This window comes from Erpetoichthys calabaricus, chromosome 1 (assembly GCF_900747795.2).
Source record: "Erpetoichthys calabaricus chromosome 1, fErpCal1.3, whole genome shotgun sequence".
In the NCBI taxonomy this organism is placed as follows: Eukaryota; Metazoa; Chordata; class Cladistia; order Polypteriformes; family Polypteridae; genus Erpetoichthys; species Erpetoichthys calabaricus.
The window spans coordinates 166593704-166608051 of NC_041394.2; the positions used below are offsets into that span (position 1 = coordinate 166593704).

The 14348-nt window shown below is 36.4% G+C and overlaps 1 protein-coding gene across 1 annotated transcript in view; it reads left to right on the forward strand.

Moving 5' to 3' along the window:
- Positions 1-14348, forward strand: part of tbk1 (TANK-binding kinase 1) — a 217115-nt gene that overhangs the window by 178272 nt on the left and 24495 nt on the right. Inside the window, exons 14-15 of the mRNA XM_028808250.2 lie at positions 2797-2918; positions 12262-12338. Coding sequence (XP_028664083.1) covers positions 2797-2918; positions 12262-12338 — 199 coding nt within the window. The remainder of the gene's footprint in view (positions 1-2796; positions 2919-12261; positions 12339-14348) is intronic.

Consider the following 14348-nt stretch of genomic DNA (forward strand, 5'->3'; position numbering starts at 1 on the left):
TATTCCATTTAGATCATCTGAATGAGATATATGGAAGTGAACCTCCCACTGCCTCTTCACACCAAGTATATTGTTATGGTATACTGTGTTTCTAGTATTGGTAATTTGTCAAAAACTCACAAAGGGTAGCAATGATTACAGAGTGAACTCAAAATACCAGAAGAAAGCAACAAAATCTTGCCGTCACCATGGTCCATCTTAATCAGGTATATTTTTGCCTTTTCAATTTGGTGATTTTTTTTCCCCCTTATCATTGAGTTCATGGCAAACAAAAGATTACCAACAGCAAGGTCACTACCAGGATGGTAAAGTGCAGAGTATTGACTAATTGGAAACACACACAAAGGGAGAAGAGAGAGTGAGAAGTAGATATGGAGTTCTAGAACCTCTCTACCAGGAAGGATGGGTCATGGAGGGCTGGCAGGCAACCACAGGTTGGCAGACAATAGATAGCATGTAGTCAGAATCTGGGAACACCAGAAGTGAGCAGCAGAGATGGGGGTTGAGGGGTTGGTGAGCAAAGTGAGAGAGAGATGTGGTCTTATAGAAAGGAGGTTTTCTCTAGTCTTTGGATGCACCTTGAGACAAAACATGCCCTAGAGGTTTCCAATGGCACCATTAAACAGACTTCGGCTAATCAAAGTATCCAAACACAGTACTGCTCTAAAACTTCAGAAACCAAATGGCAAGTAGTGGTGGTCCTAAAGCCATAGAATATCACTATGCCTTACATACTGTACTGTGTGGATTTAGATACAAACTGTATGACCATGAATCATCAAATATCTGTGGAAAGGTAAACAGTTAATCCACTGTTCCAGTCTGGGGGGGAAGCTGCATTTTGTCTCCTGGTTCTAAGGTTCATCTATTAGACAGAGTTTCTATTCCTTTCCCTTGGCATATGCTTCCCAGAAAGGCTAAGAAGTGTCATTCCTCAGTAATTGGAACCCTTGTGATCCCTCTTTTAAAATGAGTAACATCGCTTCATTCTGGCAAACCTGAGTCTCTGTGCCCAACTTTCTTGAAACATTGAAAAGATATGTTATCTAATACACATAATATACAATGGTCTCTGCATTTCTGATTGGATATGATTTAGCCCCTCCTACAACCCTCCCCACCCTTTGTCCTTGCTACTTGTGTATCCCTAGCCAATGCTTCTGGCTTTTCCTTTACTGAGCAGGGCATAACCAACAGGTTAAGGAGTTCAAATGCTTTGTCCACCTTTCAACAATATCACAGTTTCTGCTGCCAAATTTTTAAGATCATCAGACTATCTTTTGTACCTGCTGCCTCTTTGGCATGCTGGTTCCCCTCAGTCAAATCTGTAAATTATTATTCTAACATTGCACAGAAGGTATCTTTCTTCAGTTTGGCACTTTTACTTACCACTAAACTTAACCCTAGCAAGCCTTTTGTTATCCAGTTGGATTTTTCAGTTTAGTCCATCTTCCATCTGCTTCATTTATCTGAGGCCGCTCACCTCCAAGTGTTGATCATTTTAAAGTTCTGTACATCCATACAATATAGTCTTAGGTCAAAATACACAACTATAAAATAGTTTATTGACTTGTTACCCAAGATACCTTTCTATAAGGTACTCTTAACAAACATTGTTGATTTGTGTAAATATATTTTTTTGTTGTGAATAATCCATCACTTTATCAGAATTTTAATAGTAATTCTTCATTTAGGTTCTAAGCACGGTATGCCCCCCGAGATATTTTCCTTATTATCCATACAGATATTGACGTCTTTCAGTAGCAGAATGTTTTCCTTATGAATGACAATTCTAATAGACCAAACATGGATGTACGCATATAGCATAAAAAGATTTTCTTTCTGGAGCTGAAAGTCACATTGAAAGCTTTCTTATCCACTAGAACAAACTTGGTTTAACACCGCTGGGGGCTTGTGAGCATCACCTCATCCAAACAGATGGGGCAATTCAAGAGAGGAACTTAGACCACCCTTGTTTAAGAAGTCTGATTATTAAAGAACCAAAGTTGTACTTTTCAGACAAAGCTGCATGTGATACTTGGCAACCTGACAGTCACCAGAGAACTCCATCTCTGTGTCTGGCTTCAGGAGTGGTTTCAGGTATTTCTTTTTGGGCATAGATTTTGTTTTTTTAAATAAGAGTATTATGAGGGGCATTAATGGATTGTTCTTTGTCTGTCCTCTCCTGTTGAATATGTATTTTCAGACAACATTGTTTTAAGGCTCACAAAGTCACAGTCCTAGGAGTGTAAATATGTATTTTTTTTAAACTTCTTCCTTTTTCTATATAAACTAAATCCATTAATTAAAATATTATTTTATATAAACTAAATCAATTAATTAAAATAATTTTATTTTAGTATACAAAATGTACATAACACCATAACTATACTAATATATAACTATAAAGTATATAAAAAAAACTAGATGATTTCCTTTTAAACATTTACAACAAAGAACTTAGACTATCATATGCCTTTTACTCAAGAATGACTTCCATCTAGCAGCTCTACCATACATGCCTGATTAATGGAATGCTGCCAAAATAGTTGTGCTTTCTACAGGTTCTCCCATCTCAGCAGAGGACTTGAAGCTCAGTTAGAGTGATCATTTAGTTCTTGGGCACCTCCCTTACCAAGGTCCTTCTTGCCTGGTTGCTTAGTTTGAACAGCCAATTATAGGAAGAGTCCTGGTGGTTCCAAATTTCTTCAGTTTCATACCTATTGAGACCACCATCACAATAACATTATCATATAAATATTAAGCATGGTTCAATTCATTTTCTCTTATTCTTAGCTTTCTACTTCATTGACATCCTTGGACAGTACTCTTCAAGACTTAAAAAAACAACTTTTGCCAGGGGGTTTGCTGTCAGATAATTGGATTCAGCAAGAAGGTACCCATTATGAAGACAGAAAGTAAGTATAAAATTATAAAGTAATTGTGGTAAGAAAAAGTATTTTGTTCTGTTAAGTACTAATAATATATTTAAAGAGTATGTAGTGCTATTGAGTAGTAGGTCCAAAATCTGTAACTCCATTGCTGGTACAATTTTATTCAGTTTTTGTTTTGTTTAATAATAGGTCTGTCTCTGATTTAAAGTGTTTTCTTATTTTTATCTTTATTTTAGACAGTTTTGGACATCTAAACAGTACTTATCTTCATAGAGAATAAACATATATGTGGTTATATGTTAAAGCAGACACTGATTCATACCTCAAATGCAAATGATCCTTTGGCTTTCACTTTTGTGTTTCTCAATAAGAAAGTGAATCAAAATTAAGAAGAAAAATAAAGGTAGTTTCTAAACATCCAAGTATAAAAGCTATGGCAGCTGCAGATTTTTGTTTCTTAACCATTAACAGAATTTTGGATGGGTGCGGTAAAAGAAATAAAGCAGAAACAAAACATGTAATTAGTTCAAATAAAGGATTCAATTAAAGGAACAACTGATTGATTTGTTTCATTAGTAGTATTTGAGAACACCAGGTATGCTAGTACAACTTGAGAATCAGATTGCTAACTGATGAGGGATAGTGATGAGCGAATCCCACTAAATTCACTTATCCTCAATTTTGGCAAAATCACTGAAATGTTCGGGAACATTGCCAAACACTGCAAAATGCACATAAGTCATTGGGGAGGGAGAAATTGACCTTGTTTTGAATGGATTGTAATGATGGAATGGTCTTAGTGTCTCTGACAATTAGGGAAACATCTGCCAGCTATTCTGGACTTATTAATGTGGCTAAACATGTGACCTGAGTTGTAAGGTAATAGTACTACCTGCTGTACCATCATGCCTTCCCGAGATAAAATTAATAGAATTAAATATCAAAACTTCAAAATTTCTTGCAGACAGGAAGCATGAATTCACTAAGGCTGCTCACTTCTCTTGAACCAAAACATACTGTTTAATTTTTTTTCCTTGATAGTTTTGTTAATTCACTGCTGCTGTTACCAAACACATAAGCACAAAAATGAAGCACATGGACTCTTCACTATTTTCTATTTCCATCAAGTCCACAACACTCTGGGTAATATTAAAGGAGTAGGTTTACATATTACATGCAAGTCAAATAAAAGTAATGTCTTTTGTATGAATTTGTAAGACATGAATACACCATTACATTTCCAGTTTCCTTTTACATTTCCAGTTTCCTTTTGTGTGCATATTTTGTGGTTAAATGTATCTGCAAATTTTTAGCCATTTGCTAGGATTAGCACTATTTACTCTGGGGACTGTATCATTCAAACAAACAAGGACACTGGTGAATAGAACATATTTGATTTGATAAACTGATCAACATTAATGAAGAACTACTTGCTGTCTCTTTGTGTTGAGAAGCTGAACAGTTTTGCTATATATTTGAGTTTTTGCTTTTCTGTGTTTTATTTTAAGCATATTTGAAAACTTAAAGTGGACAAACATCCCTGGTAATTGTAACTTGCAATAAACTTAAAACTTGAATCAGTCAGTCATTCTCCAACCCGCTAAATCAAATATCCTAAATCAAATATCCAAAACTATCGAGCAAATACATGAGTCCAAAAGGAGTATATGGTGTTGTCAGTCTCTTAAGTTTGTTTCTTTCAACCCCCGCCAAAAACCTTTAAAACTCCAAAACAACTTTTTCAGTGAGTTTTGTGTTTTGCAAAATTGCTTGCAAAATAAAGTTTAGCATCAATTTCCCAAAACTATATGAAAATGCTGCTTTTTTGCTTACCACTACCTATTATTCTGTGATGTTATATTGGAAGTAGGTTTATAAAATAGATGGATATTATACATAACCAAAGGAGTGAGGTTTGGGCTGCCGTACAAGGACAATGCTGGCCTGTTCCATGCTATTCAAACATACAAATAAGAGTTTCTTTGCATCTTGTACATGTGATCACAACTCTGAAATGAAACGATTACAGTACATTTTTTATTAAAGCAAACCCTTATATTTTTGAAAAGACCAATTCTATTGTGCACCTGCATATCATTACTAAGTGCAATAAAGCATAGGCCACGATGAAACTAAAATGAATATACAGCACATGCTGAGTCGCTGTTAAGAATATGGTAGAAGAGAACTACTGAAGTCTGCATTGGTAGCATTTACTGTTTCTTGGTGGTAGACATTTATTCAAGTCCATTTTGTGATGATACAGTTATAACATTAGGCATTGTTGCCAATACAGGGTAGTAGCATATCGCAATTTTAAATCAATACTGAATTAGTCAACTTGGAGTCATCTTTAGAACATTATCCCATACTGCCTCTGGTGTTGCCTTCTGTAATAATATTGAGACCTACAGTGATGTGTGTAGACATCAGTCCACACTAGCCCCCAGATTGAGGTTGATAAGAGTAAATGGAGACATTCAGGCTCCCCCCTGATCTTTATGAAAGTAAATGTTTTTCTGAGCTTTCTTGACAATGTCTGAGATGTGGTGTACCCAACAGTGATGTGGAGTCTAAAAACCTGGAGGTCATGGTTTGTGATCATCATTTCATGTATTGTATAGCAGGGTTTTTCAGTTCCTCCTACTTGCTTGCTAATTTAATTATGACTTTTTAATGTAGTTTTTAAAGGGGACGGTTTGAGTTGAAGTAAAATGCACTTGTACCTGACCATTGTTTTTGTTGCCATTTTTGTTTCTTACCTGATTATTTACTTGATCTCCAGTACTGTTTGCTATCAATTGCTGATTTTATTTACAAGAACTCTTTTCACTCTTGTCTATTTCTTTACACTCATTCCACCCTTCCCCAGCATGCATATATCTCTTCTTGGTGCATGCTTGATCAAATGGTTTTAGCATTGGCTGAAAGGCAAGGGTAAGGTGGCATTCCTTCACAGAGCACACTCGCACATGTATCTGTACTTAATCTCAATGGGACAATTTAGAGCACAGGTGTCAAACTCTAGTCCTGGAGGGCCGCAGTGGCTGCACGTTTTCATTCTAACCATCTTCTTCATTAGTGAGCTGTTTTTACTGCTAATTAACTTTCTTTTGCTTTAGTTTTAATTAACTTGACTCAGGCCCCTTAATTGTCTCTTTTTCCTTAATTAGTAGCCAAACAATAATGAGACATCAAACAAGCCACCATATGACCAGCTCACCTGTGCCCATCACACAATATCTGAAAATAAATAAAGGTGAAGGTCTCAGTAAGGTTGATCTCTCAGGTCACCAAAACATTTTGAAAATATTCTTAGAAAAAATAGAAAAATCAACAGATTCGGAAATGTCTGCTGTGGTAGAATGAGAGCAGCAGCAAGCCATTGAATTAAATAACAGGCTTAATTAACAGCAAGAATCAGCTTCTCATTAAGAGACTGTTTGGAGTGAAATTGGTTGGAGTTTGAAATCCCAGTTTAACTGGCCATCTGTTGGTTTGTTTCACGTCTCATTTCTGTTTGGCTGTCATTTAATGAAGAAAGGAATCAATTCAGAGGACTGAATCCTTAAAAATAGGGCTATTAAAATGAATGGAAAAGGAGTTAATTAGCAGTGAAAACTGCTCACTGATTAGGAAAAGGGTGAGAATGAAAACCTGCAGCCACTGCGGCCCTCCAGGCCCGGAGTTCGACACCCCTGATTTAGAGTAACCTAACCCAAGGGTTTTTGTGGTATCATTAGAAAACTGTGGGGGTAAAAAAAAATATTCAGACACTGGGCAAAATATGCAAAATTTGCAGACAGAGAGTGGGATTTGAACCCAGTCCTCTGAAATTTTAATGAGACAGTGCAAACCAAGTTACTTTATTTATTTAATAAACTTGTTCTTTATTATTTGTTATGAACCATCCATGACAGTCTTAATCAGTTTAAGGACAGAGGCCTGCACACCTAATACTGTAACATATTTATGGAAAGAAACTTCAATGTACTGAGGTAAACAATGTATACAGTTGGAAAAAACAAGCATACTCCTAATATTGCTGCTTGCTAGACATAATTGTCTACAGCTTGGTAGAATAGTGAATGATTTGTGTTTAGATTGGAACAACTATTTAAAATATATTTTAGTTCTCTTAAAATTACATTTTATTACATAAAACTTGATTTTATGAATTGCTGAAATAATTTACTGCACAAGCTCTAGGAAGATTTCCAACTTACTATAAATCACAAGGGAAATTTTGTGTCTATTATCAAGGACCATGCATTAATTTGCATTTTAACCAATTTCTTAATTAAGATCCATTTATCTACTACTAAAGCATTATTTTTTTGGACTTCATTTTAGTTAACGCGCCTGTTATAATTCAGAGCGCGTATTTGCCTATTTTAGTTTTAAATGGCTGCATTTAGCTTTTAATTATTGCCTGTTTTCTTAACCAGATCCTCCATTAACCCTTTATGCACTGAGGGGTTTTTTGTCATTATTTTACCTAAATTATATTCCCAAAAATAAACAGCTATTACTCTGCTTGTGTAATAAAAGCACAGCAAATGGCTGAGGAGTAATGAGTACAAATACTTAAGATATCAACTAAATAAAACACAAAAAATTGGTGGTTTATTTCTCTGCAAAAACTAGATTTTACAGTACCTAAGAAAGACAGTTTATGGTGCACAACCCTGAAATCAATTTTCTTTTGTGCCCCAGTCTATCAGCTATCATTGCGAGTTTAGATGTCATGTCCCATAGCATCACAATGCTGTACTGTTTGGCACAATATATGCTGCCTTCTAGAACCATCATGTCCCTTTTTGGAAATCTTTAGTCTCTTGTATCTTAACAATTTCTCAAAGCAAATATTGTAGTTGAAGTGTTGTTTTGTCTTGGTAAAGTAATATTTTACTCTACTTTCCCCTTTTGTATTATTAATATGTAGCCTTTGTCAGAATGCCTTAAATCTCCCAGACTTACCACTGCTTATAAGGTACTGTACCAAATAACTTCTCCCCACCTTCCCTTCTACATGTATAACCTCAGGCAATTAGGTGTAGCAAAACACAAGCAGGAGTTACAATTTAAATAATGGATTTTTGATAATATTCATAATAATAACAATATAAAAAGTACATTTGAATATTGGCACCATACAACCTGATAAATGGTGATGTGTAGTCTCAAGAAGCACACAGACTTGTTAGTTGCTTAAAATGTCTCTAGTTTAAGGCATCATTTTGTGGTCAGCCTTCTTCAGAACAGGCCGCAAGTCTGTTTCAATATGGCTGCCGAGCTGTGCTCTTCATTGTATTGTCCGTTTCAGTTCATGGTGTGAGATGATCATCAGTTTGGTAAGAGAGAGAGAGTGTGAGGTAAAGCAAGCAAATTTATAGGTTTTCTGTCCAACCCCTACAGCCAATAGAATGTTATGGTACTTAAAGGCTTCTGATACATGTGATACATGCTAGTTCCAAACAGCCATACTTCAGACCAGTGGGGGTATAGAACACCTTCAACACCTACCCCCGTGAAGCTTGCCAGTTAGGAAGCCTGGCTTTCCTGTGGGGGTTGACTGAGAGACTTCAGCAGAGAAATATTAGCCAAACTTGTTTGAGGCACTTCCCCCAACCCTGTCATAAAATTCAAAGAGACCCAAACCATTGCTGTTATTATCAATAAAGTAACACTAATATTGCATTGCTTTGCCTAAGTTACAAATAAAGACATACAAAATATTTATCAACTTGGATGCAAAATTTCACATCACAACAAGCTCCACCCCCTTGCTCACTTCGCTCACCCACCCCCGGGTTTGGTTTACCGGATATACAATTTAAAGTGAGAGTTATTTTCATGGGAATTGATACATATGCATTGTTTTTACTTTTACTTTAAAACTTTTGTAAAAACAATATTTGGAATTAACTTTTCTTCAATATCGCATTGAATTTTGATTCCGTGTTTGGACTTGCATCGTGACAATGCAATATATATCTACCTCTCTAATAAATAAAATGACTTTCTTGAATGTTTGTCCATGCTCTTTCTTCTTCGCTTTGTTGTTTACGTGTCATCTAGAATGTATAAAATTATTGTCCTGATAAAATTTATAAGAGCTGAAAGCGCAGGAAGCGTGTCTGACAATTGTATTTTTTTGTATTTTTTTCTTGTATTTCACATCTGGAATGATCTAAGTACATACATACATTTTCATAACAGTTTCTTCCAGGGCTGTCTTATGACGGTGGAGACAGCGCCTTTCCTGGTAGCCATAAGTGCAGAGTTAGTCAAACAGACACATAACACCTAAACCAGTGTTTCTCAGCCATGTTTGAGCCATGGGTGGCAGTCACTAGGTTGTAAGTACATGAGACTTGTTCACAGTGTAATCTGCCCCACCTCTCCCACTGGCACTGCCTCCAAAGGGATCAACAGGAATGTGAGAGATTTTTTTTATCCTGTTTCTAATTGTGCTACTTGTTTGTAAAGCTGGATAAAATATATTGTACACTGCAGTCAAACCCTTTGAAATGTGTGTCTGGGAGGGTGGGGGTTATTATTCTGTGAACACGCTGCTAGATGAAACACCTTATTTTATCTCTTATATGCTCACAATACCACAATGTGAGTGGCGTGATACACTGGCATTGAAGGATGGTCCTCACAAGAAATTTTGAGGCACAAGTACAAAGTAACAGTACACATACAGTTGCACTAAGAAACACTGCCTGTACTCTAAGTTGAAAATGAAAAAGCACTCCTCAATAAACTAACATAGGGAGAACATGCACCAGACAGCCTCTGGGTTTGGTAATTGAATCCATGATACTTGAACTGTAAAACTGCATGCTGCAATACTTCAAAGTCATACTAAAAGCAGTACTTACAAATCAAGCATAGCATCAAACACTTTCGTCAACAGAGTTAAAACTGTGATCTAAATCAAACTTTGTGCGTATTGATGCTTAAAGATGAGCTGTTGCAGAAGCCATTTATTTACTATCTTTTATGCACAGCCGTGACATGTAATGTGAATGGACAATTATAGACATCGTCGTAATGAACCTTTTACTGTATGTGGCTTGACATAGGTGAGATCTTTGATAAAAGCAAATTTACTCCGTTATGAGGTGCTGCTTGTCTTGGGGTTTATGCGTGTAAATCGCATAGAAAAGAGAGCAGTGTAAGAAAGTTTGATTTATTCTGCCTACCCAGAGAGGCAGCAATAAATATAGGAAATGGAAAGATGCATGACACAGACAGACAAACATATAACATAGAGAGGCTGGCTGTTTATTCTTTAGAGTTCTAATTTATCTTAGCACAGACTTGGTCTTTAGAGGTGATGTCACATGTTGTGTAGAGTTGTTGCTCCAGGTTCAAGTGGAGGCTTTTCCTTGTTTTGGAGTGCATTCTTTCTCTTTGCTGCATGATACTTTGTTTTTGGGGTGCATTACTTCTTTCCGTTAAACCCTTGGCTATGTCACCTGCAACTTCATATGAAAAAAGCATTACTCTTTCTGGCAAAACAGTTTAGATGCTAAAGTTCCCTTTTGAAGTAATGGCTGCTTCTCAGCCTTTTCAGTCCACTGAACACAGTTTGGCTTGGTAGAGAAACTCAGTTTCAGATCCACAAAAGAGAAGGAGGTTGTCAGTTCTCAGCACCCCAAACTGAGAACAGCTCATCAGCTTTTAGTTTCAAAGATAAGTTTCAAAAGGTCATTTTGCAAACTGAAAGCACAGTTTTCCCCAGGGGCAGAGTGAAATTGAAATTGTTGAGGCAGGTATCAATTACATTATATAGTATCAATGTGCTTTATCAATATGACAGCATTTTCAAAAGCAGTGAAATAGCATGAAGCAATGAATGATTTTATTATGGAATATTCAACTCTAAAAAGGTTAAAGTATTTATAGAACAATTTAAATTACCCCCCAAGCTCAAGCCAAATCCAACTTTAGATAGATAGATAGATAGATAGAATAGATAGATAGATAGATAGATAGATAGATAGATAGATAGATAGATAGATAGATAGATAGATAGATAGATAGATAGATACTTTATTAATCCCATGGAGAAATTCACATACTCCAGCAGCAGCATACTGATAAAGAAAATATTAAAGTGTGATAACAATGCAGGTATACAGACAGACAATAACTTTGAATAATGTTAACGTTTAACCCCCCAGGTGGTATTGAAGAGTCGCATAGTGTGGGGGAGGAACAAACTTCTCAGTCTGTCAGTGGAGCAGGAAAGTGACAGCAGTCTGTCGCTGAAGCTGCTCCTCTGTCTGGAGATGATACTGTTTAGTGGATGCAGTGGATTCTCCATGATTGACTGGAGCCTGCTCAGCGCCTGTCGCTCTGCCACAGATGTCAAACTGTCCAGCTCCATGCCTACAATAGAGCCTGCCTTTCCTCACCAGTTTGTCCAGGCGTGAGGCGTCCCTCTTCTTTATGTTGCCTCCCCTGCATACCACCACGTAGAAGAGGGCACTCACCACAACCGTCTGATAGAACATCTGCAGCATCTTATTGCAGATGTTGAAGGATGCCAGTCTTCTAAGGAAGTATAGTCGGCTTACACAGAGCATGAATATTGGCAGTCCAGTCCAATTTATCATCCAGCTGCACTCCCCAGGTATTTATAGGTCTGCACCATCTGCACACAGTCACCTCTGATGATCACAGGGTCCATGAGGGGCCTGGTCTTCCTAAAATCCACCACCAGCTCCTTGGTTTTGCTGGTGTTCAGGTGTAGGTGGTTTGAGCCGCACCATTTAACAAAGTCATTGATTAGGTCCCTATACTCCTTCTCCTGCCCACTCCTGATGCAGCCCATGATAGCAGTGTAGTCAGCGAACTTTTGCACATGGCAGGAGTCCGAGTTGTATTGGAAGTCCAATGTATATAGGCTGAACAGGACCGAAGAAAGTACAGTCCCCTGTGGCGCTCCTGTGTTGCTGACCACAATGTCAGACCTGCAGTTCCCGAGCCGCACATACTGAGGTCTGTCTTTAAGATAGTCCACGATCCTTGCCACCAGGTATGAATCTACTCCCATCTCTGTCAGCTTGTCCCTAAGGAGCAGAGGTTGGATTTTTTTTCTTTACACGAATTTGTTGCTTTTTGTATAACTTTCATATGAGAACATGGAGCTTCATATACTACCTTTTAATGTCTGCAATAGGGATTATAATTATATAGCTACTGGCTATAAATAGCTAATAAAATAGCTAATAATATTAATGTGTTTCAAATAATATTACTTGATACTGACCTTGAGCTTAGTTTATTTCTTTTGTTTGAAGTAGCCTGATTTCTAAGTAAGCCTGATGAATTTTCTCCTCATCTGCAGCCCTGAAAGAATGAAAGTAATACTGGATTCCATCACAGCGATTTATCAGCAATTTAAGAAAGATAAAGCTGAACGACGTAAGTATTCATTTGTTTTGTTAGATTGTCTTTTTATTGCGAACAGGTCCAGCATTAGCCACCTAGATGTAAGGTTATTTAAAATTAGTGTCATGAAAGTATGCTATTATGTTGTGGTAAAAAATAAAACAATATTGATATTTATGAATCTTATATTTTCACATAAATTAGGTTAAGACAAAATTGTAACTTATTAAAAAAAAAAAACTTTCTTGGTTTCTGTTCTGCAGGTTCTTTCAAAATTTTATTTAAGATTTTTGACCTTAGACATGACTTGATTTATTTAATTAATTTAAGCTTGTTTCCTCTGATGCCACTGTGACTGCTATAATCAAAAATAAGTATAGAGCAATACAAAAATAATTGTAAAAGCAAGGATTTTCAAAAGTTATCCAATGAACAAAGAATGAAAAATTATCTTTAGTACTTTTGATTTTTGACAACCAAATGCCCTTCTAAGTATTTGAATTTTACAGATCTGACAAGTTAGTTTCTCTGAATGAGTCTAACATCTCTAAGCACAATTTCCAAATTAGAAGTATGTCTTTGTAATTCCTGCTTTGGAGTTTGTCAGAGTTTACTCAAAAACCCTAATAAATCAAGAGGTTTTTCAATAAGCCCTTCAGGGCTATCTGTTCTGTCAAAATTGTATGTTCACACCTTATGGCCAGCCTATCTTCAGATATGGCCATAGATCACAAGATACAGTTTTCATCTTAGAAGATACAATTAAATGTTAGCTATGACTTATAAGTATTTTGGCAAAGCCTTATAATCATCAAGCAAGCAGGTACTCCTTACAATTAGTCCCGGCACTAAAAATGAAAAACATTTAAATCTGTTGTAGGCTACAATACAATGTTAAGGTATATATTAACTATTTTGAAATTTTGATAACACTTTATTGTTAATATATACTAGGCTTAAAGTAAGAAACATAAATTTATTTATCCAAATTAGTATTTTTTTAAATGTTTATTATTTCTTTGTAAAAATAAAAATGATGGATGTATTTTTATAAGCAGCTTTTAGGTTGGTTGCCCAACCCAACAACATTTCAGTTTTGATTCTAATGTGTTCTTTGAAACCTGGGGTACTATCTGTGTTTTCTATCTAGAGTACACCACAATACTCTATAACATTAACCGACTTTATGGCCAGTATTTTAGTTTACTCCGCACCTCATTTTCTGGTTCTGTTTCTCCACTTTCACAGACTTAGGCATCCTTAGAATTGAGACACATTCTTTAGTGTTCATTTTTTTATTCATACTTCATCATGCGTCTATCTCTCAACTTGTCTTCCATGACAGTGCATGTCTCCACCATGTCTTCCAGTTCTTTTAATCCAAATGCCCAAATAACCTATTCATTTCTTTTCTCACTGTCAAAATATTGGATTTCTGGGAGTTCATATGTTTTCTTTGTTTGTAGTACTGGGGTAATTTTATCTGTTATCATATTCTGGCGCGCGTTAATGGTGTCACACTTGGACAATATTCCAGTGATAATGGCAGGAAAACAGCAATTAACAAATGAAATGAGACGAGACAGAGCATTACTGCCCATACAAAGTATATGCCTTTCAATTGGAGAAATTGCAAAAAAAATCAAAGTGTCAGTGAGTACACTGTCCTACACAATTCAAAGGCAATTGGAAACTGGAAGAAACTCAGAAAAGAAAAGATCTGGCAGAGCCAAAGTCACAACCCAATTGGAAGAAAAGTTTCTGAGGTTCACCAGCTTGTGTGATAGGCACCACACAGCACCACAGCTTAACAGTGATCGAAAAAAGCCTCAGTTTCTTCTGTGAAGAGGAGTCTTTGTGCTGCAGGTTTGTCAGGGCGAGTAGCAGTAAGAAAGCCATTCCTTAAAGGACAAAATAGGGCCTTGAAATACTGACTCTGGAATACTGCAGACTGGCCAAAGTCTCCTCTTCACAGAGACTTTCCATATTTTTTTGTGCAAATAATGATGAATTTTTAATGTAAGAGAATAATATGTATAGTCT